This window comes from Hippocampus guttulatus, chromosome 16, assembly GCF_054856545.1.
Source record: "Hippocampus guttulatus isolate MCC_2025c chromosome 16, RoL_Hgut_1.0, whole genome shotgun sequence".
NCBI lineage: Eukaryota > Metazoa > Chordata > Actinopteri > Syngnathiformes > Syngnathidae > Hippocampus > Hippocampus guttulatus.
In genome coordinates, this window is record NC_141276.1 from 11,955,862 (window position 1) to 11,977,471 (window position 21,610).

Genomic DNA, 21,610 nt, shown 5'->3' on the forward strand with positions numbered 1-21,610 from the left:
TCCGGGTTCGTGTCCGGTTATCATTGCAGTTTTGGCAAACCTTGCTTAAACATGCTTTCGCTGGCTAGTCCGTCTGTCCTCCGGAGAGTGTTCTTAATGATCACAAATTATTTACTTAACTTTTTATTTAGTCGTTTCAATCCGAGATGACCCTTTAATTATATTTATTTTCGTAATTTGCTTAAAGGCTCGTTTGTCTCGATGTGTCAGCATGGGCACTGGGCCGCATCGATTGACAAATATGTTACGGTAAGGAATTTGCTTCATCCACACAAAGCTAACCAAGATACTTACATTTTACCCCAATGCAATTTTTTCTTGGTCCAGATTTGAAAGCCAAGCCGTTGTGAAATAGTTGTCACGTTGCAGCCACGTGGCTAAGCACGTGTGGAGGCCGTTCTCGACAACGTAAGTATGCGTTTATAACGCAAATCCTTTTTTTTTGTTTAATGATGATTCAAGTGCGTTAGACTTCCGATATAAAATGAAGTTAACCTAAAATCTGAATAAACATATTTCATGCACGCGTTGTGTCTGTATGCTGTAGTCTAAATGCATCTAAATCTATTCATGCTGCAGCCTTCGGTGACGCGGCGGATCGGGAAAAGCCTAAGTGTAAGTTGTACTACTTTTTAATGAGATTTGCAAAGGTCTTTTAAAATTAGGTGGCCTTTCTTCCCCTCCCATCCCCCCTCCCATTCAGACAGTTTGATGTCCTGGACCCATTTGCCTTCGAAGAGCGCCATACATCTTCAAATAAAGCATTTTCGCCCCTCAACAACATGAGTCTCGTTTGATTGTTGTTTTGCGGCATGAGTAATGCGCTATACTTAAAACCTGGTTCATGTTTTTGGTGGTCATGCAGGTTAAAAAAGTACATTCTGCAAGAAAATCACACGTTATAAGTGGAGTTCCTTGGTGGCTCTCCCAAGTTCCTTTTAAAGCATGACACAGTTGTTGTGTAATTCTCACGCAAGTAACAGGTGACAGTGTTATTTTTCCAAAATACTTGGCAGTTAATTTCCATGAAACCGGAAATGCTTGATTGCAGACAATGTCTCTTCTCTGTGTTGTCCTGTGGTTATGCACAAGGAAAGCAATGCCGAATATTGCATGAATGCCCTTTTCCTCATGGTCATCTTTATCAATTATGACGCCCATTTATTGGAGCAAAATCTTTTTTTAAATTGATCCACAATGACCTGAACCATAACATTCGGACATCACTGAACACAACAGCAATGTTTCTTCACAGTGCAAACAATTTGTACAACAATAACGGCACATTTTTTCCCCTTTTTTAAGCATGGCTGCAAAAAATGGTTCACTGTGGAGGAATGTTTGCTTATTATAAAGGCACTTTCTGCCTTATCCACATAACCGACACTTAGAGAAACAAAATGGCCTTTAAGGCAACTAAACATTGACAGATGAATTGTCACTTTAGTTGTGCGCACGCTACGCAGTAAACAGCATGTGTTTGAATGGCAAAGTAAGTATTTGTTGGCTGGCTGGATGCTGCATATTCTCACCTTCTAGAATTCTACTGGAAAAATATGGCTAGAATCCAGATGAGCACATTTTGACACCCCCCCTCCCCAAATGTTTTTCATATTCTGATCTGACAAAATAAATAAAAATACCCCTGCTGATGACTATCAGTCTGTGGCAAGTACAGATTTCAAAGCAAGCGCACTTTTGACATTCACCACCAATTACCCTTCAAGCCGGACTGAGAAAGAATGCTTTGGCAATAAAAACGCATCCCTGGCTTTTGAATGAAAAGTTGTTTCTAAGAAGCACGTCGTCAGGTGAATGAGCAAACTGATATAAACACATTCATCAGATTTCGGCAAAGGTTTTGGCTGCTGTGTATGCACATACTGTACATTGAAATTCGTACCACGCTCTCATTTTTAAAGTCCTTTTTCCATACGTTAAAATAAGGTTTCCGTTGAAAGCATTACAGCCTGGAACTGCATCCACGCTGACTTTTATGTCGCCATTGACCTGTCTGAATACACGTGCCAGGCACAGGTAGCAATGATGACCGACGGAAATTTGTGTACACATATGGACACGGGAGTTATTTTCTCATCATTCCCGCAAATATTTGCCCACTCGGGTTGACAAACCTTTCGCAAACAATCGGAGAAGTCCCCAAAATAGACACTGTACAACTGTAGTTTGGTGAAGCTGTACATCACAGGTTGATGGTTCCTATTCAATCAATTTGTCAAAACGCCAATACGTACGTTTGGTAAACAGTAGACGCCCAGCCTTTTGAAATTGGCCACAAATGGATCATTCTGAGCCGCATAGACACCAACACACCCTCGGAGGTGCGGCGTCAATGTATTGCCATGGCGAAAGACAGCGGACTCGACGTCTTCTTCATATGTATGAGACCTCAGACTCCTCAGGTTCCGGGCCCCTCAAGGCATCGTTTGACTCGCTAATCGAGCTGGCATTTGAACGTGTGTCCATGGCAGAGTGCATGATGGGTAGCCACAAGTCATCCATGTTTGGCATGACAAATATTTTCTGTCGGGAAGACAAAAGATATGACAGGCACTGGAGTAGCACCCCAAAAAAAAACCCCATGAAAAGAACATTTTCCTCATGTCAAGTCATTTTTTTGAACTGACAGTTATCATATAAATACCAATGTGTCTGATGTACTGATGTTACGTTCGCTCTGTCGTGTTGGGGTGTGCTGAAGTAAGTCTAGTAGTCTTATTTTGGAGTGTGATGGACAACCGAGCTTGTGATTAATCTGAGCGGGTATTTTGCTGCAGTCGTGTGACGGAGTGCGTCCGGAGCAGCAAGTATCATTCATTACCACGGCTATTTATTACGCTGCTTTGAAGTGTGTGTTTGAGAAGCTAGCCATAAATGAATTGCACTGTTGAAATTTACAGCCTCCATTTGCGCCATGAAACGTCTGCAGCGTGCTGTGTTCTCAAGTTCATAAAAATCTCATAAGTGGACAGCAACTTCCAGAGCGCTTTAAATACGAACCAATTCAAGTTGAATGTCACAGCCTACCTGAAACTCCTGATCTAGTTTCTTCTCAATCCAATCCGTCACATGGACAAGCGTGACCTCCCTCTCTCCGAGCTTTGGCCGCGCTTTGAGCTCCAGGTGAGGTGGACTACGGAAACCGTACCTGAGCACCCAAAAACGAGACATTATTGGGACACGGGACCCCACTACAAGGAGCTTTACAATCTGATTCTTCCAAACATAATAATGAAAGCAAGCTACTCAGGCAGACGCAAACCACTATGCCGCCATTTGCCTGTGCCGAACAGTGTTCAAAATGTCCAAATCAGGCATAATTCTTGCAAACTTTATCCAGCAGAGGGGGCCAAGTGCTGATCCTTAAAAACCAGGACCTCGGGCATGAACTTACCATATTCTGTCTGTAGGGGGCAGTGGTATGTTGACAGCAAGAGTCCCTCGACACTCCTGCACCTCCACGGTGAGCAGCAGAGGCGTGTTAGCCACTTCCTCCATCTTCTTCTTGATGAACTCTGTCTCTGTAGCCTTCTGGAAATACTTGGACTTGGCGATCTTGTCCACAAAGCGCATGATCTTGCTGGGCCTGTGGCCTCCCACATAGCTGTGTGTGCAAAGGGAGAGGAGAGCATCCATACAGAAGCGGAAGGGGGATGTGAGCTGAGCAGTGAGTCACGTTGATGATTTATTAATGACAGCATGTACTGCTTGCTAAGCCCCCCTACGTGATGGAAAGGAGTGGGTGGTACTACGTTAAATCAGCAGTGAGTCGTCGCTCGGCTGAAGCTTGGAACATTCCGTTTCAACACATTAGTGTGGATTTTCAAATATTGTTCTGAAGGATGTTTGCTCACACTTCACTTCCAGGGAGAACAGTTTTGTCACTGAAAAGCTCCGGAGGATCCTCCTCATCTGAGGAACCAGCACTGGACGACTCCTCGTCGCTGTCCGCCAGACAATACGTGCGTGGCCTTGCCCTGTGGCATACACAAAAACACACGGCTTGAATTAGCATGAAGAAACCGCAGGAATCTTCATGGATACACAAACCAGTTACAGTAACTGGGACATTACATCGAGTGTCAAACTCTTTTCTGATGTATTTTGCAAATTCCAAAACATTTTTTTTCTCCAAATGCGACATAATGATGACCTGTGGCTGTTTTAAGCACCTTTTATTTCCAAAGAGGCGCAGGACCATCACAAAATGGACCATTGCAGTCATGTGTGAGATTGTACAATGCAACGATCAAAGCTAACAAACAGCAACAAGCTAAGCTAACATTGGCATGCGTCTTTTTTTTTTTTACCATCAGCTTTCACTGAATGGCGTAGCTCAGGGGTGTCAAACATACGGCCCGCGGGCCGGAATGTTTGACAAGGAGGTTCGATCAGGTCCGAAGTATAATTTAAAAGTGAAAAAATGCATAAAAGACACGGAATGAATATTTGTAAGGAGGCGCAATTCATGGAGTATCCGCTAGGGGGCACACTGTTTTGATCAAAGTAGAAGACAAGATTGTTTTGATCAGAGAAGAAGACAACAGCAGTCTCAGTCTGTCACTGAGACAGACCCAACACAGCAGATGCTATCAAGGACATTTGAATACTTTATTCTTTACACATTCAATAGCACTCTCCTTGGTAAGGTGTAGGCAGGGATTAAATTTAGATTTTATATGCACATGTGTAAATGGTTGAAAAATTCCTTTCTTTAAAAATCTCGTTTAATCTTAAAGTGCAATCAGTGGGAACAGTTGCAATGCATATATGTGAATGATAAAAGTACATTGCACATTTGTCTAAGGAAATCCCAGGTTCTTCATGAAATGTTTTGTAAAAGATATGTTCATTAAATGTCAACATTTTCCTCATGTTCGTGTGCTTCTTTCTACCAAAGTAAAGGAAAGATATCATATATTGGTTATTTATAGCAGAGTATGGTATAATTTTAATGGTCCGGCCCATTTGACATCTACCAAGGCTGTATGTGGCCCAGAATGTGAAATGAGTTTGACACCCCTGGCGTAGCTGGATGGAACAAGAATACAGTACATGGTTCACCTGGCACAAGAAGCCACACTCACTACATACCTCATTTAAAAATATTTATGTCCTAGCCGTGTATTTCATACAAATGTATACAGTACTTCTGATTTGATAGACTACCTTCCTACCTACATACAAATTTGGGATAGGTTGCCACAGAAAGAACGGACCTCTGGTACAAACCGAGGACGCCCAGATGGCAGAAAATGAATCTCCCTCCACGCATACAGTTGTTTTCGTGACCTATCAAACTCACTATGTGTTGGCCAATTCCACATTGGTATCTGGCGTCCGGAGAGATGGTTTCATCACAAAGGGAAGGAATTGTGGGAAATGAGATGTGACAGCCATTACGACTCCTAACAGAAACACGTCGACCTCAATCAATTGGCTTTTCCCTGACAGCCTTTGAGCGATTGCTCTCTCAATAGTACAGACAAAAAAAAAGCTTTGACTGGAGTGTGGCGATGAAAGAAAAACGGCTCACCACTCCTTGCCGTGCTCACTGAGGCCCTCGCCTTCCTTGCCCAGACGGGCGAGGTTCATCTTGGTCTCCAGAGTCATGAGGAAGGAGCCCGTGTAGGAGACTTCCAGATCAAACCACAAACCTGGACGGACAGCGAGACTAATAGAAATCTTTGGACACACATATATACAGTATGTGATTGAACTATTGTTGTTTGTGCCGTGCCATTTCATCACCTGTATGTCTGCCAGAAAGTGCTTTTATCCTGTAGTGGGTGAAAAGGTCAGGCCTCAGACAGCTGCACTTCCTCGCTGGGTGCACTTCCCGTTTTGATCTGATTTGTATCCCGCTGTTATTTGCTCCCATGACTGTCCTAGCTCTGCAACCGTCTTTTCAATTACAACTACAGTGAAGCCCCAAGTAATTCACGCCCACTCAAAAAGGGTTATCATTTCTGAATAAAACGGCAGAATTTTTAGACAAGGCTATGGTGCGACTAAATGAAAGGAAAAATGGCATTTCCATTCATTTTACCCCAGTATTATGAAAAAAGATGGAAAATGGTTTAATCCTGAAAGCAGAGCGGCAACTGGGTGGGAGGAACCCCAGAAAACGCAGAAGTAGCCAGAAGAAGAGGAGAGCTGACTATGAATTGAAATTCATAATAATAACTAATGGGGCTGTGCACCAATCAGTGGGGATTCAACTGGGCATGGAAAAGTGAGTTTCAAATCCTAATTTTTGGACTCTGATCAAAATACCATCTTGTACTACTTTAATGAGGAGCTCAATGTTTGGGGGCAAGTGGGTTCAAGTTTTTTGGGTTCCTTCACCCAAAAGTGAATGCACGTGTATGTGAATAGCTAGCTAGCTAGTGGCAGCGGTATGGTCAATGAAACGCATCTCGGCAGAGAATGGATATTTTGGGTGCGAGACAGAGCTCCAGTTCCTACCTTGGTGGTCCATAGAGGGTTTGGAGGCTCCGAGAATCTTGGGAATGGAGACGCCCATGTCGAGTTCCGTTAACGTGAGCTCATTCATAACATATGGCAGCTGAAAAGACAAAAAAAGTGAAGGTTTATATTTCAAAACCAAAAATAATATATCAAAGTGCCTACAAAGAACTACCAGAAAGTTGGCAGTCAGAAAACAACTCAGTGAACTTTCCCCTTTATCTGTACTTTTCACCTTGTATTATTTTTGCAGCTTGCGGCTGTTAGAAAAGTGCAGTTGTTTGTTTACATTCAAACATCAGCTCGTGCAGCCAACGCGAGTGACGCCACGCACGCTGCCATTGCGATCTTACGATTTCAGAATCCCAGCACCCTCCTAAATTCGGTGGAGACTTAAACCTTCCTCTCTCTCTGGTGCACAACTTCACACAACATGTTGACTGTATGACGAGTGGGTCACAAGTAAGTCAATCTGAACAAGGCTCAATCCATCCATCCATCAGGCTACACAGTACATCAACAAAAAGGCAAGTCAAAATATTGATTAAATTTTTGCAATAAGATGACAGTGCCAGGGCGGTGGGTGATTGGTTAACACATCCGCCTCACAGTGCAGAGGTGCAGGTTTCGATCCCGGCTCCGGTCTTTCTGTGTGGAGTTTGCATGTTCTCCCCGTCCTTGTGTGGGTTTTCTCCGGGTACTCCGGTTTCCTCCCACATTCCAAAAACATGCATGGCAGATTAATGGAACGCTCTAAATTGTCCCTCGGTGTGATTGTGAGCTCGGATGGCTGTTCGTCTCTGTGTGCCCTGTGATTGGCTAGCAACCAGTTCAGGGTGTTACCCCGCCTACTGCCCGAAGACAGCTGGGATAGGCTCCAGCATGCCCATGACCCTCGTGAGGAAAAACTGATTAGAAAATGGATGGATGACAGAACCACTTTAAAAAAATTAATTACTATGTTCACGCCTGCCGCATTGAAAGGAACTTTAAAAATAAACAAAAGGGTACCACCTACCCGGATCTTACTGAGCTTCATTTGAATCTTTTTGGAGACGACGTTGGCCCAGTATTTCTCTCCCAGGAAGTCCCAGAATATTCTTCCCAGAAAAGCGTTGACCCAAGCTTCTGGTTCAGCTGACTCATCTGAGCTCCTGGGCACCTAAAGAGCATACACACACATTCGCAAGTAGATATGACATATGGGCGAGGAACCAGATTTAGTTACTTGAGGTGTCCCCCTGCACGATGGAGCAGAGCAACTTATTTTTACCGAGCCAATCGACTCATAACATACTGAAAAAAAAAGATGAGTGAAATACAATAACACTATGATGAAATATATGCATTAAAAATGCAGGGATGTATTTTCATTTTTAAAAAATAGTTTAATTATTTTTTAACAATACAGATATTAAATTAATCAAGAAGCGGATGTACTATTTCAGGTACAGTGGAACCTCCCAAGTCCAACAAGTTGTTTCATCAAGCTGGTTCGCTTCAAGTTATTCTCATTTCAGAAATGTTCCTAGTGGAAATGATGTCCAGCGACTCAATCAACTCAATTCAACATAGTATTCAAAATAGTTCATTGGCGCCAATGTCCCACAGGATGATGGGCAAAGTATACTTGGAGCTCCTCAACTCACTTCAACATAGTTCTTTGGCACCAAGATGCCTGAAGATGGCATCTTAGCAATACTTCAATGCCTTGGACCGAGTACAAAAATCGCCGGCAGCTTGGTGAGTTTTTCAGGAAATAACAGAGGACAGGATCCAGGAAAAAAAAAAAGGATACATTTGCAAATGCCGAACTGTGAATATACAGGGCTTCACTGAACCCCCCTTCAAAGTGTTCCCCGCTGGTGTGTTTCTTACCTTTAGGCTAGTTTGGGGGCTTCTGTCTGGGCTGTGTCCAGGGCTTTGAGTGGCGGCCGGGCTTGTGGGCGTAGGCTGGGGGTGGACATACTTGGCCATGTACAGGTTGTAGTCCAAGAGCATCTTCTGCCTCACGCCTGTGGCAGGCCCGCTAGAGGAAGCTGAGGAGCTCTCTCGGTGGCGAGGCGGCGGGTGGCACAGCTCGTCACTGCTTCCGCCGTCGGCCTCCTGGCCGACCACAGACTGGTTGCTGTGGCTGTGGGGGGGCTGCAAGGCTAACGTAGACAAAGGGGGAAATTGGGTACATGCTAAGTTCTGAGCAGTTGATATATTTGATCCATTTTTGATTCATCCATTTTTAATTTTTAGTGGCTTCTGGAGTTGAAAGCTCGTTGTCATTGATGTCACCGCTTGCACTCTCAACATGGAGCAAGTTCACAAAAGAATTAAGCGTTGCCAATTGAGCAACTTTTCCTAACTTTGTAATCTTTTTCAAAAGTAGAATTCCTGCTACATTCCTAGTCTACAAAGAAGTAGACTTGCTGAGACGAATCATTATCACATTCTTTTCCGGATGACAAGAAAGCAGCCCAGTGGAAGGCCACCACAGAAGTCAACGCCACTGAACATTTTCAAATGTGCCCATTTCGGTGTATCCTCAGTTGACTGTGCCTTGAGTTTGACATTCATTCCAACACCTTAGTGCTAATATTTTAGTCGCCTTATTCATCAACATTAGAGAGAGAGGGGCATTTATGTACTCTATTGCAGGCACGTGTCCACACTTCAATTGATCTGAGAGGCCATTCACATGTTTTAGTGCTACTCTTTAGAGAAGCAACACATTTCAAATGGCCTCAGCGTTCGACTATTTAACCTAACTATGATTCATTTTGTCTGTGTGTGAACAAGAAAATCTATAAGGCCATAATTACCATTAAGGGGGAAAGGAAGGAGACGTTTACGCCTCTTAAGTACCGAAGAGATTTGTTCATAAATGCAGTGTACGTGTCTGAAGATATTGGTTGGAACTATGTGCAAAGACCGTGAACTATGTAGTACTCAATGAAGGGATATAGTTTGAAACTGTTTTCCTGATTTTTGAGGCACGGCTAAAACGGGGCCCAGGTCCGCACCTCAGACCCCGGCACGAGTCGCCCCTCGATAGAAGAACTCCAAGAACGCCTTTCTTCACATCAGCAGTTATCTGATGTGAATGTGTTGTGAAGTTAGCTAGCTAGCCATGGCTAAACACAAAGACACATCTTGCCTTGAGATAATCCACTGGCATGGCCACTTTAGAGTGCCTCGTTGTCACGCCATCGAAAAAAAATACATGCCCATCTTTTTTTAAACGTTCATATTTGGAGGGATTGTTAACAATACCGTTCTCTATGCTGCATCAAATTTAGAAGGCGTAGTTCTTTTCACTTCACAGGGACGTGTAATAACACGTTCAGGAATCCTCTGCACTGGACTGCACCCAAAAACATCAGTCCTTCCCCTTAAAAGAGTTATTATCCTGATATATTGCACAGGTGAGCCCAATTCATGTACTGTAATCCTGCTGAAACCATTCACGCTCCTCGCTTGAGGGGATTGTCTTTAAACCTTTCAGGGACAGCGGGTACGACAGTGGACAGCTTATCATGTTATCAGGTTACAGGGTGCATGGAAGGGTCAAGGTGGAGTTTATGTGCAGATCTGATGGCTGGTGCAGTTACACACTGAAGACAATGCGGCCTTCCAAATGTGCGTGCGTGTGTGTATGCGCATGTTGTGTTGCACACTGACCACTTTTGGGCAGACTGCCGCCTCGCCCGTCAGACTTCATCTGGGACGCGAGCAGAAATCTCCGGAACCACTCCTCTTTTTCCCGCCCCGTCCTCCCAAAAAGGTAGATTGTCAGATCCCCTCCTCCGGGCGTCGGCTTCTTCTGCTCGTCCGTGGATGCTTCGTTTTTTTCAACCTTGTAGTCCACTTGCTCTGTTTTCTCACCCAGCGTTGTCGGTTTGTCCTCTTCGGCCTTCTCTCCCTGGGCCTTGGACATGAAGTCATCCTGCTTGGCCAGCTCAATGCAAACAGGGTACTTCTTGTTCCAAACTCTTTTTCTCGCTAGGCTCTGTGGCATCAGGTAGATCTTTGGAGGAGGGGACATATTTAATAAAGTCAAGGGCATAGCCATCCATTTTCCACTGGTGAGTCCACCGTGACAGAATATTTCACTCCATAAGCGCACGTTAACATTCTCATGCTTGTATTCGCTCCGTAACTGAGAAGTCCTTTTTTATGATACCATCCACAGTCAGGGTTTCATGAAATCAAATGCTCACAGATATTGGCCCTTTTGCAAAACATACTCACTATGCAAGCAGGATCAAGTCTATGTCAAAAGCAACATTTTGCTGAGCTTAATTTACTAGATAATGCCATCTTATTATCTGTTGCTTTTTTTTTGTGTACTCTCATAGTCGACTTTTCATGCACTAATTTACTCGCTAACAGCCAATCACAGTGAGCAACTGTCACAGAAAGCCTATCGCCATTGTGCACACTGTGATAGCCTATTCATTCAAATCATATTTAACTCTTTCAATCCACAACACATACTTGTACATCTTTTTTAAATTAGGCCTCGCCTACCAAGGACGTACTTGTACGTCTAAGTCTTTTTTTAGGACCCTCCTCCTCCGTCATAGAGAGGAGGAGGGTCTGATGCAATCTGTGAATGAGAATAAGCCGTTTGCATTGTAAATCATGTAAAAAAAGCGACCAGTAGGTGGCAGTGGTGCCTCACATGATTGAAATGCATGCTTTTACAAAAAGCTATTTTTCTGCGTTTTTTGCCCAGGAATTTCCATGAAACTTTTGTTCAGCCATTTTGTAATGCTGATTGCTGAAGAATGGAAAAAGATAGAAACAATTTTTTTAAATTCAGTGGGGCTTGCAAGATCAGTCAAAATCCAGTAAAACGCTGGGATTGAAGGGGTTGCTCCAGTGAAAATGGCTGGGATTGAATGAGTTAAAAATCATGAAGACACACATATCCTTCACAACTTAGCTTTTTAGTTGGGTTTGCTTGTATTATTAACATGTTGGGCAAGACTATGTGTGTATTTTTAATTCGCCAGCCCATGAGTGCGGATGGTATGATACACAATGACTTCTCAACCATGTTTGCTTTCTATGGGGTGAGAGTTCCGAATTTATCTCATATTGGCTGTCGGAATTAAATGTTTTTTTGTTTTTTTTTTACTAAAGACACATTCTTTAAGAGGTTGAATTCAGTTGTATTCGTTTATTTTTTAAGGCAGGGGTGTCAAACTCTTTTTTTGTCGCGGGCCACTTCGGAGTTACGGCTTCCCTCGGAGGGCCGGTGCAAAATCTCAACGTTATTTATTATCAATGACAATTTCACATTTTGGTACAGATTTCAGCAAAGAATTGTGAAAGTTGCCACACATGATTTGCTCCCGCAGGCCACATAAAATGACGCGCGGGCCTTGACTTTGACACCTGTGTATTAAGGGGTAAAAACCTATCGGGCCCTGTGTGAAAAGGTGAAAACCACTGACCAAACCATAGCTGCCTCACCTTGCTGTCAGTTAGGTCGTAGATCTTCTGGCTGATGTAGGTGACGTCGGGCTTGGGCTCGTTGTGAGTGGCTCGGCGGGAGATGTTGCGGTTTGGTTTTGAGAGTCGCAGGACGGAACCTTCGAGGCGTACGTACACTGAGTGTGTCAGGGTGGCGTGGTACATCTCCGGGTCGTAGTTGTGGATCTCGTTCATCCAGCCCTGCGATGTGGTGGGTATGCAGAAGAGAAGAAACCCAAGTCGTTTTTCAGACAAAACATGGTTGAGATCCTTGAGTAGAACAAAGAACCCCCCCGCCCCCAAACTTCTACTTTTGAAAAATGACGAGGCGTAATCTGTTTACAGGACACTTTTTGGCATACTAGCACCAGTGGTTGGTCGTCATTTCATTCACTGTCAGTCTTTACTGCTGCAATGTGAGCTGCAGGTCTACAACAATGCTGGCAGATTTACTACAGCCGTCTATACAACTGCATGGGATTACTTTCATATCTTCTAAAAATTTTCACATCCTCTCACACCAGACTTGCAACCGTAGTCTCTAAACCTGAGGCAATGCCAAAGATTTGCTTAGGAGCTGCTTCTGAAAGCTCTACAGTGCAGAGTGTGGTCTCCCAAGAGTATAGTGCCAAATACCAAGACTTTCCCGCCCACCTGAAGGATTCAGCGCACTGGAGTAAAGGTGCACTGCTGCCTCTCAATTTGTAGCTGAGGGCTTATCAGTCCCAGAGGATGTTAGAGAAGAAAAGCCATTTCGATTAAAAACAAAAGGGTGAATTTCAGTGCTTGGAGGCGGCGTGTTACAAGATATGAAACGGGAGTCTTTGACCTACAAATGAGCTTGAAATGAGTCTAACTGCGAGACTGTCCCACACGTACGCCCCGAAGGCTAATTCCACATATCGTTTTTGTCTCACCTTGAATAGGCCTGGTTGTTTGATGTCGAACTGGGCCATATTCCAAGGTTCCCTCCTGTGTCTTTGCTTCCTCGTTCCCAAATAGGAGCCCCGTGGAGCTGACAGCCAAAGGGCTAAAATGGCCAAGGTAAAGCCTGCAAATATCCCGTGGGCCACCGCGCATGCATACTGTGGTAGCGGAAGGACTAAGTACCAGTACACCAACTGTGTCATGCAGACCAGACCAATCCAAGGCACAGTCTCCACTTCCTCCTCCTCCTCAATATCCACTTCGCTACACAACCCGGTACTGCCAGTATGGAGGCCCCGGGATCCAGGGCGATCCCCGTCAGGAGTCTCCGTGTCAGTACACAAGTCAAAGTCTTCGCTGTAAAGCTCACAAAAATCCTCGTCTTCCTGACGAGCAACGAGGGCCGACATGGAGCAGCGACCTAGATTTAGCGACGGGGACCTGGCCAAGGTGGACGCGGAGGTCTGGCTGAGAGTCGGCGCCTGTGTCAGCGAGGCAAAGGAGAAGAACACGGAATCAGGTCCTCCACCGGTGAGAGTTTCTTCATCTTCTTCCCCCTCGGCTCCTTCCTCTTCCTTGATGCTGTAGTTATAACCTTCGGAGTGTCCGTTGACGGCTGTCATGCCGCTTAGCTCCGATGCGCTTGATGACAGCAACCTGGCTCGATGGGGGCCACTTCCTACTCCCCCTGCGCTGGATTCCTCCCCCATGATCTTACTAAAAAGCTGCAGGGGGTCCGACATCACCTCGGAGAGACGCCGCCTTGTATCTTCGATCTTGGCTTCCACTTCTTGAACCTTGAAGAAGGACCTACCATCTGGCGACATGGTGGGAGACGAGGGGGCCGTTTTGGAGTCTCCGCCGACCTGAGTGGCAATGATGGGGGTGGAGGACAGGCGAGGCTGCGAGAACTGTTTGAAGAGCTGCATGTTGCGAGGAGGGGGCCGCTGGGACGGCTGCACTTGTGGCTGATGGACAACTTGCTGAACAGACGCTTCCTGGTGCTCGGCCTTTGACGAGTCCGTGGAAAGCGACTTGACAAAAGATTTCATCAAATGTCTGTGGCGGGCGTGCGACGGCGCCACGGTGGTCGTCGGCGGGATGGGGTCGCGGCCCTCGACGTCATTGGACAAGGATCTGACCAGGCTGAGGAAAGGTCTGGAGGATGACAGCCCGGTGGACTTGCAAGGTGAGGAGGAACTGGAGCTTGTGGCCGGCAGACTGGCCGAGGGCCGTTCAGAAGGCCACGAGGAGCTGCTGGGAGGAGTGGAACCGAGTTGAGGACTGGTGAAGCTGGGAAAGATTGTCATGGCTGGAGAAGCGGCGTTTGCGTGAGGAGTCACCGTTGTGGTCTCGCATTCAAAAACCAGCCCCTTTTTTGACCTATGAACCTCAACACTTCCTGCATCATCCCGTCCAGGTTTCCCTCCAGCGTCTACTCCATAAAGCTCCTCTTCCTCGTCATCCTCCTCCTTGCACAGAGCGGAGAAGTGAATGGTGATGGTGTCACGCGAGAGGGAGCGTTGAACCTGCAGCTTGGGTCCAGGCGTGTGCCGAGAGGGGGGGGCCTCGGCATGTTGGCTACCTCCCCTGCTGCTACTGCCACCGCTGCTGTCACTGCTCATCACCACCCAGCGCACGGCTCGCAGCCTGGAGGGCAACAACACAGGCAGGCCACGTTCAATAAGATGAAAACACTCACGTGGAACATGGAGGCGTGGTGGGAAAAGTGCACTCTGAAGAAACCAGTCGGGACCACGTTGGGATCCATTGAGTTTGAGATCGTTTGCGTGTTTGTCGTAATACTGGCTTAACATGGATGTAATTAGGTCATACATAGGAATGAGTGCAAATATTTGTGGAAGGTGGAGATGATTGACACAGAGCAGGGGTGGGGAATCTGAAGCCTGCAGGCCATAGATCAGCAAACGTTGACACTGTGTTCGTCGACATAAAATAGCAGCGGCAAAAACAAACAAACAAACAAAAAAAAACAGCTCGGCCATTTTGCGTTGCCACCTGCTTCTGATTGCTGCTCACTTGGACAAATTCCTGAGAAGGATTTAAGTAAAGGGCTAACTACAAAATAAACGGAGTAAAAAGAAACAGATTGCTTTTTGAGAATATGTTATCATAATAGCTTATATGTTTTATTAGTTATTATAAAAAAAAGTTCATCTAATTTACATTTAGCCATCAAAGATGACATTATCATAAGTGTTTACAACCACTGACACGGTCCAATTTGACATGGCCGATCGTTATATGCCAGGCTGGTATCGATGTAGTCGTATTAGAGCCTTTTTTGGGAGAAATACAGTCTTTGTCCATTTTTTTTACATCAGTGCCCCAAATGTCAATGTTTGCATTTGGAATATGGGATATATGTTGTCGGCAATAAGACAAAAATGTGTGTTTAAACTCTAATGTATAAATCGCAAAGTCAGAGAAACTGATGAAAATTTTGCAGTGAGCTCTTCTTTTTTTCTTCAGAGCTGTACATGCAATGCCATCAAGATACACTGGGGTAAATGTGGGAGTTTTGGGACATGTTAAAGCGTTCCAAAAGACCATTAGTACAATCTCAAACCCCAATCAAATCTCAGAAGAAACCCCAAACTGCTACAGTACCTATTAATACTATTTGTTGCATCATAAAAATCTAATATGCTGGAGGTCCAGCACACCACTGCACACATTCACATTACGTTAACTAATTGCCCAAAATGTGCTCTTAAGGGAGAGAACCTCATTGCCTCACATTGCACAGTGTGCTGTCGCGCAGCATCGGCACGACTGCTTCATTTTCACGGTTGCTAAAATTTGTATCTTTTCATTGGTTCATTGTTGAATCAAACCGCTTCGTGCTGAAAACAGAAAGAGTGTAAATAACCTCCATCTCACCCTGGTTACAGCATCCTCCTCTCGGGGATGTCCAGGCCACAGCGTAGCATCCAAACCAGGTTTTTAAAATCTGCGTAATCCGAGCTGGTTCCGGACGTGATGAGCCCCACGCAGGGACTGGATCCCCCCACCATCACCACACACAAACACAGATTTGGGAGGGCTGGTTTGGAGGGGTTCGAAGCGGTCCAACCTGCGCCACGGCACGTCTCTCTGGCGCGATTACGCGTGCTAAACTGAGCTGGGCTGGGCTGGTTTTGTTTTGGTGAATGGGGAGCTGGTCAGCGCCGCACCCCCTCGTCAACAGTGGCATTGCATTTCCGTCCTCTCCTCTTCAGCATGTTTGACGGCTTCAGTAGGACGCACGGCTGCTGCACCGACGAGGAGGCGAGCTGCGTCATGGCGCCGCAGGAGCGGGCTTCCCCTTCCTCAATTCGAGCCCCGTCTCGCCGGAACATGGACTACAATTCTGAGGGGGAAAAAGTCACTGAAATAAATAGTTAATTCTTTGGGTTATGATTAGAAGGGCAAAAGGCAGAAATATTGTCAAAAAACTATAATGTTTTGGTCACATTCGAGCCAAGCGAAATGCAAGTGCGGGCACTTCCTTTTGTGTCAATGCCATCTATTGGGACGTGCTGCCATCTGGCGGTGTAATTGAGCATCGCAGCATGAAGGTCAACCCACTAACAAAACGTTTAGTTCATTTCGTATATCATTTTAATCAACATCAACACATTTTGTATTTATTAACAATAATATAATTTAGAGTTATAGATTATTCAACATATAATCGAATAGTTTATTTAGAGCATGAAATATCGAATACGTATTTTTAAAATATTGCTGAACGGTAGGTTGATTTAACACTATTGTAAGTTGAGGGGTTCGTTGTTTTTCAGTGTATGGCTCTTCTTTGCGAATGACAGATGGAGAGATGGAATCCTTCAATGCAGTTTAATAAAAGGAGGGGGAAAAAAACGTCTGCACCGCAGCACGTCCCAGAACACAACCCCCGTAACTAAAATCACTTCTTTCTTCTCTTACTTTAACAGCCAATCAGAACCTATCAACATAAAAAAATGTCTAAGCAATGACTAAACAACAGAATATAATTTAGGTATGCTTAACATGAAATATGATGCTCAAACATAAAATGATAATAATATAACATAAGCTTACACTATTCATTTCGGTCAAATTGACCTAATTTCTACAGGTTATAGTTCATTTTTACAAAAGCACAGTATGACTAACTTTTGGACGTCCAACTAAATATTTAACGGCTCTAACCAAAGTGTTAAATACCTTTCAGTTTAGTGTTCACCAGAGCACAATAATCCATGTTAGCTGAGTGGCAATTAGATAAACGCAAGTCTTTGGTACAGGGCATCTTTCATTCGATTGTGTCCATGTACCCAATGTTGTGACGAACCCGCATACTTCAGCCCATCATATCTTGCCAAACTGGTGGGATTAAAGAGATTTTGGTCTCTTTTTAAACATTGGCTAAACCCCGGTGGAACGAGAGAAGATCAAAGCTCTGATGTGTAACGTCCGTTGCATCAGCGCTGATTGGTTGAAGCCAAAAAACGCACGCACAGCAGAGCAGCGGACTATCGACTGCCGAGTCACGCTTCACTCGAGTGGCGTCGCTACAGGATGTTAGCCGTGCAATTCAAAGAATGAGACAACACAAAACAAAGCTCATATTCAAACAGTTTATTACAAGGTAATATTTCTGCCAGCGGTCTTCGAACTTCTGGAATTGCTTCTTGGCGCCAGCCGCCTTTGTCACCTTGAGGACGTCTTGGTGAGGTCGGCACTCCCCGACCGTCAGTCACAATGTCTCCGATCAAGACATCTCTGCATTAGAGAAGGGGAAGAACAAAAAAATAAGAATGAACCCAAACTTCTTTCATTGTTCAAGAATCAAGGCTGCATCAGTAATGGCAAAAGGCGATGTCGTCAGAGTTTAACTTGGAGGACCATCGTGAGAAAAACATCACGTGCAGAGGTAAAAATTGAGCTGGGGAAATCCAAGAATGGGTTAAAGGTACCTGATGCATGGCGACAGATGCACCAACGGGTTCTTGTGCCGCTCCTCAAAACGGTTGTATTTTCTAACGTAATGCAAGTAGTCGCGTCTGATGACGATGGTCCTCTGCATCTTCATTTTGGTCACCACGTCTAATTCAATTCACAAGCATCACTGGATAGCCTTTAACACTGACCAGAGAGAACACGGCCACGGACTGAGACATTTCCAGTAAAGGGGCATTTTTGGCCGATATAAATGCCATCAATAGCCTGAGGGGACAAAACAGAACAAGCATTTTAATCACTGTTAATTAAACGAAATGCGCCATTTTACAATGGCATCAGCTTTGCCAAAAGGCATCGTCAAAACCCTGCAGGCTAGGAAGACCATTGTGAGAAGAAAAACATCACGTGCAGAAGTAAAAATTGAGCTGTGGAAATCCAAGAATGGGTTTTAAAGGTACCTGATGCATGGCGACAGATGCACCGACAAGTTTTTAGGCCACTTCTCAAAACAGTTGTACTTTTGAACAAAATGCAGGTCGTCGCGTCCGATGACGATTGTCCTCTGCATCTTCATTTTGGTCACCACGCCGAATTCAATTTAAAAGCATCACTGGATAGCCTTTAACACTGACCAGAGAGAAGACGGCCACGGGCGGAGACATTTCCAGTCAAGGGGCATTTCTTGTCAATATAAGTGCCATCAATAGCCTGAGGGGACAAAACAGAACAAGCATTTTAATAACTGTTAATTAAAAGAAATGCGCTATTTAGATGGCATCTAATCGCATCAGATTTGCCAAAAGGCGTCGTCGTCAAAACCCTGCAGGCTAGGAAGACCATCGTGAGAGAAACATCACTTGCAGATTCAATTAAGACTTGAACAGGACTTGAAAATGGACCTCTCTTGGGGTTTCGAAGCCCAGCCCGACACTTTTGTGGTAACGGGGGAGCTTTTCTTTGCTCTCCTTGTCTCCATCGGCGGCCAGAACACGCTTCTTGTTCTGGAAGATGGTCGGCTGCTTCTGATAAGCCCTCTCGGTCTGCACAAGGACAAAAGTACGCGTTCACAGCACGACCAAGAACAACGAGAGTAGTAATTTTTAGACAAGCTACAGAGAACGTGAATGTGGCTAAGCTAACCACATTAGCAATCCGGCTACTAGCGTAGCGTCACACGAGGGAAGCGGAGTTCCAACAGATTCCTCATCTAAAATATCTACTACACTTCTAAAAACCACCCCACCGCGTTCTAAGAACCGCATGCGAATGTATATTAAATAAAATTGGGCTTGTGTGTTGGTTAAAAGGTAAAAAGCCGTTTGCAACACCCGGGCCGTTTTCTCAAACATACTTGTGCATCCGCCACCTTGGCCAGCCGAGTTGGAAAGAGGGCTGAACACACGCGCAGCGCACGGAAGTCGTTCAGATCGACCGGAAATGACGCAATACAACTATTACTTTTTTTCTTTTCATGATTATTTATTCAAGATATTTCAAATGAATCGCCTTTTTCGCGCAGGTTCCATCACAAGCAACGGACAAGGCTCGAAAAAAGATTGCACTGTTCCACTGCTGCGCACAAGTGTAACAAGTACAAGAGCCCGAAATCCACTAAATATGAGATAACAGGCTATCGCCATTGCGTTTTGCAACCTATTTATACCGTAGTCTGTACTGTTTGCAAGGCGCGCCAAACATCGGACCACTCCCAAAGCGTTCACGTGATTCAGCCGGCCGGCGAGGCTTCATACGTCATCATTTCCGGGTTTTGCCGAAAGACGAGCGCCTCGATACAAGCTTCGTGGAAACGCCCCTCCCATTACTCGACACAAGCTTCGGAGCCTCGGCCTATTTCGTCCCATCACTACTTTTAAGCTGTTTGACAACGCAGTTGTTGTTTACTGTAAAACTAAACACACAAGAATAATTACATATATTGTATATTTAGGTACAAAACAGCCTTCATTTTTTTAGAAACGGGGCTAGTGCTAATACTAAAAGTCAATGGAGGACCCTATTAACGTGCTAACTCTTTGGTCGTTATGTTCCTTCAAACGACGACTATTCACACACAAACACTTACACAAGGGTAACATAACACTACTGAAAGGCACATCCCAATCAATGAAAAAGGAGTTAGAATTCTAGAGTTCAATCGCAATTTTCTCCTGTTGTCATTTTGTATGTACTGTACTCCATGGATGCACGGCACCGCAGTACGCGTGAGAGGCCAACACGCACAAGAAACAGCCAATATTTGTTTTCCTTTTTTGAAAATTGCTATTTTTTAGTATCTTCTTAATTTCCTTTTTTTCATAATTTATTTTCTCATCCTTTGAAGTTATATTTTACGTTGCTTTTTCATGGATTCAAGGAATCTTCCTTTCTTCAAAATTCTGCCCACATTGTAACACCGCCACCACCAAAAGCTCGTCCTGGTGACAACAGTGGCTGATGCGTAGCGCTCTCCTTGACGTTTCCAACATCGTTGGCCGGTCATCATTTCTACTCAACATGAATTGACTTTCAGCAGAGGACAGCGCTGAGTCCCACTGGTCCAACGTCCAGCACACAGACCAAGCTAATGTCATCGGCTTCGAATGGTCTGATGTGACACTTGGGTGCCTCTCACCTCCCTTATATGTGCCTGGAGTTGAGAGGCATTCATCATATGGCTCTTCTTTGCGAATGACAGATGGAGAGATGGAATCCTTCAATGCAGTTTAATAAAAGGAGGGGGAAAAAACGTCTGCACCGCAGCACGTCCCAGAACACAACCCCCGTAACTAAAATCACTTCTTGCTTCTCTTACTTTAACAGCCAATCAGAACCTATCAACATAAAAAATGTCGAAGCAATGACTAAACAGAATATAATTTAGGTATGCTTAACATGAAAAATGATGCTCAAACATAAAATGATAATATAACATAAGCTTACACTATTCATTTCGGTCAAATTGACCTAATTTCTACAGGTTATAGTTCATTTTTACAAAAGCACAGTATGACTAACTTTTGGACGTCCAACTAAATATTTAACGGCTCTAACCAAAGTGTTAAATACCTTTCAGTTTAGTGTTCACCAGAGCACAATAATCCATGTTAGCTGAGTGGCAATTAGATAAACGCAAGTCTTTGGTACAGGGCATCTTTCATTCGATTGTGTCCATGTACCCAATGTTGTGACGAACCCACATACTTCAGCCCATCATATCTTGCCAAACTGGTGGGATTAAAGAGATTTTGGTCTCTTTTTAAACATTGGCTAAACCCCGGTGGAACGAGAGAAGATCAAAGCTCTGATGTGTAACGTCCGTTGCATCAGCGCTGATTGGTTGAAGCCAAAAAACGCACGCACAGCAGAGCAGCGGACTATCGACTGCCGAGTCACGCTTCACTCGAGTGGCGTCGCTACAGGATGTTAGCCGTGCAATTCAAAGAATGAGACAACACAAAACAAAGCTCATATTCAAACAGTTTATTACAAGGTAATATTTCTGCCAGCGGTCTTCGAACTTCTGGAATTGCTTCTTGGCGCCAGCCGCCTTTGTCACCTTGAGGACGTCTTGGTGAGGTCGGCACTCCCCGACCGTCAGTCACAATGTCTCCGATCAAGACATCTCTGCATTAGAGAAGGGGAAGAACAAAAAAATAAGAATGAACCCAAACTTCTTTCATTGTTCAAGAATCAAGGCTGCATCAGTAATGGCAAAAGGCGATGTCGTCAGAGTTTAACTTGGAGGACCATCGTGAGAAAAACATCACGTGCA

General features: G+C 44.7%; 2 protein-coding genes, 1 long non-coding RNA gene and 4 other non-coding genes across 9 annotated transcripts; 1 reads left to right on the forward strand and 6 right to left on the reverse strand.

Moving 5' to 3' along the window:
* Window positions 1–10: 10 nt before the first annotated feature.
* Window positions 11–781, forward strand: LOC147193179 (uncharacterized). 3 transcript variants are annotated; one of them, XR_015103187.1, is made up of 4 exons: window positions 11–249; window positions 328–408; window positions 580–615; window positions 704–781. It is a non-coding gene; the product is annotated as an uncharacterized LOC147193179 (long non-coding RNA). The 3 variants fall into 3 exon arrangements; XR_015103186.1 differs by having other exon boundaries at window positions 708–781; XR_015103185.1 differs by having other exon boundaries at window positions 580–781.
* Window positions 782–1,135: 354 nt separating this feature from the next.
* Window positions 1,136–16,333, reverse strand: LOC147193180 (testis-expressed protein 2-like). Its single transcript, XM_086132780.1, has 12 exons — window positions 15,793–16,333; window positions 12,879–14,538; window positions 11,962–12,162; window positions 10,162–10,507; window positions 8,368–8,642; window positions 7,508–7,651; window positions 6,490–6,589; window positions 5,558–5,678; window positions 3,876–3,998; window positions 3,416–3,625; window positions 3,049–3,169; window positions 1,136–2,544 (listed from the first exon to the last, which is right to left on the reverse strand). The coding sequence occupies exons 2-12, from the start codon at window positions 14,511–14,513 to the stop codon at window positions 2,395–2,397; spliced, it is 3,426 nt and encodes a 1,141-aa protein (XP_085988906.1). The 5' UTR covers window positions 14,514–14,538; window positions 15,793–16,333; the 3' UTR covers window positions 1,136–2,394.
* A 1,166-nt stretch (window positions 16,334–17,499) lies between these two features.
* Window positions 17,500–20,506, reverse strand: LOC147193181 (small ribosomal subunit protein uS17-like). The gene is made up of 6 exons (XM_086132907.1): window positions 20,471–20,506; window positions 19,190–19,303; window positions 18,738–18,878; window positions 18,297–18,546; window positions 17,853–18,102; window positions 17,500–17,658 (listed from the first exon to the last, which is right to left on the reverse strand). The coding sequence occupies exons 1-4, from the start codon at window positions 20,504–20,506 to the stop codon at window positions 18,460–18,462; spliced, it is 378 nt and encodes a 125-aa protein (XP_085989033.1). The 3' UTR covers window positions 17,500–17,658; window positions 17,853–18,102; window positions 18,297–18,459.
* On the reverse strand, window positions 17,727–17,806 carry LOC147193182 (small nucleolar RNA SNORD35). The gene has a single exon (XR_015103345.1). It is a non-coding gene; the product is annotated as a small nucleolar RNA SNORD35 (small nucleolar RNA).
* LOC147193183 (small nucleolar RNA SNORD35) lies at window positions 18,165–18,248 on the reverse strand. Its single transcript, XR_015103342.1, has one exon. It is a non-coding gene; the product is annotated as a small nucleolar RNA SNORD35 (small nucleolar RNA).
* LOC147193184 (small nucleolar RNA SNORD35) lies at window positions 18,617–18,700 on the reverse strand. The gene has a single exon (XR_015103338.1). It is a non-coding gene; the product is annotated as a small nucleolar RNA SNORD35 (small nucleolar RNA).
* Window positions 20,507–21,530: 1,024 nt separating the features above from the next.
* Window positions 21,531–21,610, reverse strand: LOC147193185 (small nucleolar RNA SNORD35). The gene has a single exon (XR_015103346.1). It is a non-coding gene; the product is annotated as a small nucleolar RNA SNORD35 (small nucleolar RNA).